Here is a 2,353-nt window from a genome sequence, read left to right as displayed (position 1 = left end):
TTCCTAATATTTTTCTAGTTGAAAAATTGCAAATATAAAGCATCAAGAAAATACTAGCATATATATATACAATAGTTTGGAAATAATTCCAAATGATGTTTTTGTTATTTATCTTTCGCTATGTGCGTAAAAGTAAAAGTGGGATTTAATATAAATTAAATTATCGTCAGTGACTTGACATGATATAATATGCATATATGTCAAAAAAAGTGATGTAATATATTATATAGATCCACAAATCTAACAATTATTATATAGGAAATAACAATTAAATAGATTGATGGATTAATAATAACAACACACAACATTATTAGAATCACAATGATAGAAAAAGTACACATGCATACTAGAAAAATAAAAATTAAAAAAAAATTAAAAAAAGGACACAAAACATTTTATATCAAATTTATTCATTAACTTTCTTATTACATTAACCATTCAAGCTTCCTTTTCAGGGATCTCGTCGCTCATACTTTCTAGCCCAAATGTGTTTACCTTTGGAACGAAACTTAGCAACGTGTTTTCCACCCATAATTTTATCCATGTAGGCAACAGAGCGTAGCCCCAATCGAGCATACAAAGATTGTACTTTTGATGAATTTTTAAAGATTATTTCCATCTGAAAGCTCTCTATACAATTTCCACACATTTTTGTGAAAAATTGCCTTACTTCCCCTTCGGAAACTGGAAAACCTTGTGAAAATGTGAGGAAGAGGGTTCTATCATCGATAGGAGCTTCGATGTTTTTATTAGAACCCAATAAACCATTGATAGGAATTATAGAATTTAAAGGTAGGAGATAAATTTCAAGTGAACCAAAGGTAGGATGAGGAAAACCAGGAACAAAAAGAGGGGGGTTGAGGTGTAGATTAGAGGGTATTGGTAAAACTTTTATTAAAATGTCAGTAAATATCCATGCACAAACATCATTTAGAAAAACTTTTACACCACTAATCGCGGTGTATTTCATGTCGTAAATTGTTTTCAAGGATATTTCTTTGTCCATCATTCTTGACAAGAGATGAAGACTACCGCCGTGAGTTGTGAGAGTTTTAGTTTTCAGGCAATTGATGCACAAAGCAACTTCATTTACTACAGCAACAAGAAGGTTATCTGATAGCCCAATTAAATTTGTTATGATTTTGAAATCTTTTGCATCTTCTAGAAAAAACAAAAAAGCCATGATCAACAAGGCTTGAGATGCTTGTTGTTTTAAAGTAGTAACTAGCCTTGAAAAGAGATCACGATCAATGGAATGGAAGAGGTGGAGTTGATAAAGAGTGATGGAATCCATGACAGAAGTAGAGTGGTAAGAAAAAGAGAGTGAGATGGAGGGGATAACTTGATTGGATATATAACAAGGTTCTTTAGGTTATCATACTATTATAGGCTTTTTCTTCATGCCAAATGTCATAGGAGTGATGAGTTTAAAAATTAACAGAAATTGATGCATCAGGTTTATTAACCAAACTATATTCTTAATTACTTAGAGGAAAAAGAAAAACTAATATGAGTTAAAATAAATAATGTGAATTTTACTTTTATGAACAAGTGATATGTTTGGATAATCAATACAACAATAAGGAAGAGAGCTCAAGCCACATATAACCCAAAATAAATTTACATCTTTAATTTACATCAATTCATAATAAGTCATCTACCTTAATTATTAATCATCAATTCATCATCTTCTCTTTTATTCTTTATAACATGAAACAATTAATACCAAATCACATCTGAGTTATGTGATTAATAATACAACATTGATATCATCTAAGTTACCAAATTATTCTCACATTCACCAATGGCATGATAGTCATGGTCACATGTATCATATACCCAATAAATTTGGTAAAACAAAGTACAATTCATAAAATAAAAAAAAATGTAACTGATTTTGAATGATAACTGACATGCCTAACTAATATTAATAAAATTAAATGTAATAATATGTAAGCATGAAATTAATGAAATTAATTTTTTAATTCAAAATGAACAAGTTATATATGTTAAGAAATCAATGATAGGATTATAGATTAATGGCCACATAAATTTTTTTGATACTTTTCCATATATCAATATTTTTCAAGTGTGTCACACATATACAAATCAATCAATTAAACAGTCAATTCTGTTTGATTGTGCGCTTATCTCATACAAAAATTACTTGAATTTTAGAAGTGATGAATTTTTATTTCTCGAACGTTAAACACGTTGAAGAAAACAAATTCAATTAGAACTATTAACCAATTCTGACAGGATTTTCTTAAAATTTCTTTCATGACATTTTAAAGGCAATAATAATGACAAATAAGTTATGACATATAAAGAAACTACCCAATTAATTTTTCTC

At 28.6% G+C, this 2,353-nt stretch overlaps 1 protein-coding gene across 1 annotated transcript; it reads right to left on the bottom strand.

The window, feature by feature from the left end:
- Positions 1–451: 451 nt before the first annotated feature.
- LOC110727273 lies at positions 452–1,294 on the bottom strand. The gene has a single exon (XM_021906839.1). It carries the CDS (start codon positions 1,292–1,294, stop codon positions 452–454), a length of 843 nt encoding a protein of 280 aa, XP_021762531.1.
- Positions 1,295–2,353: the final 1,059 nt, after the last annotated feature.

This window comes from Chenopodium quinoa, unplaced genomic scaffold, assembly GCF_001683475.1.
Source record: "Chenopodium quinoa cultivar QQ74 unplaced genomic scaffold, ASM168347v1, whole genome shotgun sequence".
NCBI lineage: Eukaryota > Viridiplantae > Streptophyta > Magnoliopsida > Caryophyllales > Amaranthaceae > Chenopodium > Chenopodium quinoa.
The sequence above is the reverse complement of the archived record's forward strand: the minus strand, read 5'-3'. Positions and strand labels throughout refer to the sequence as shown.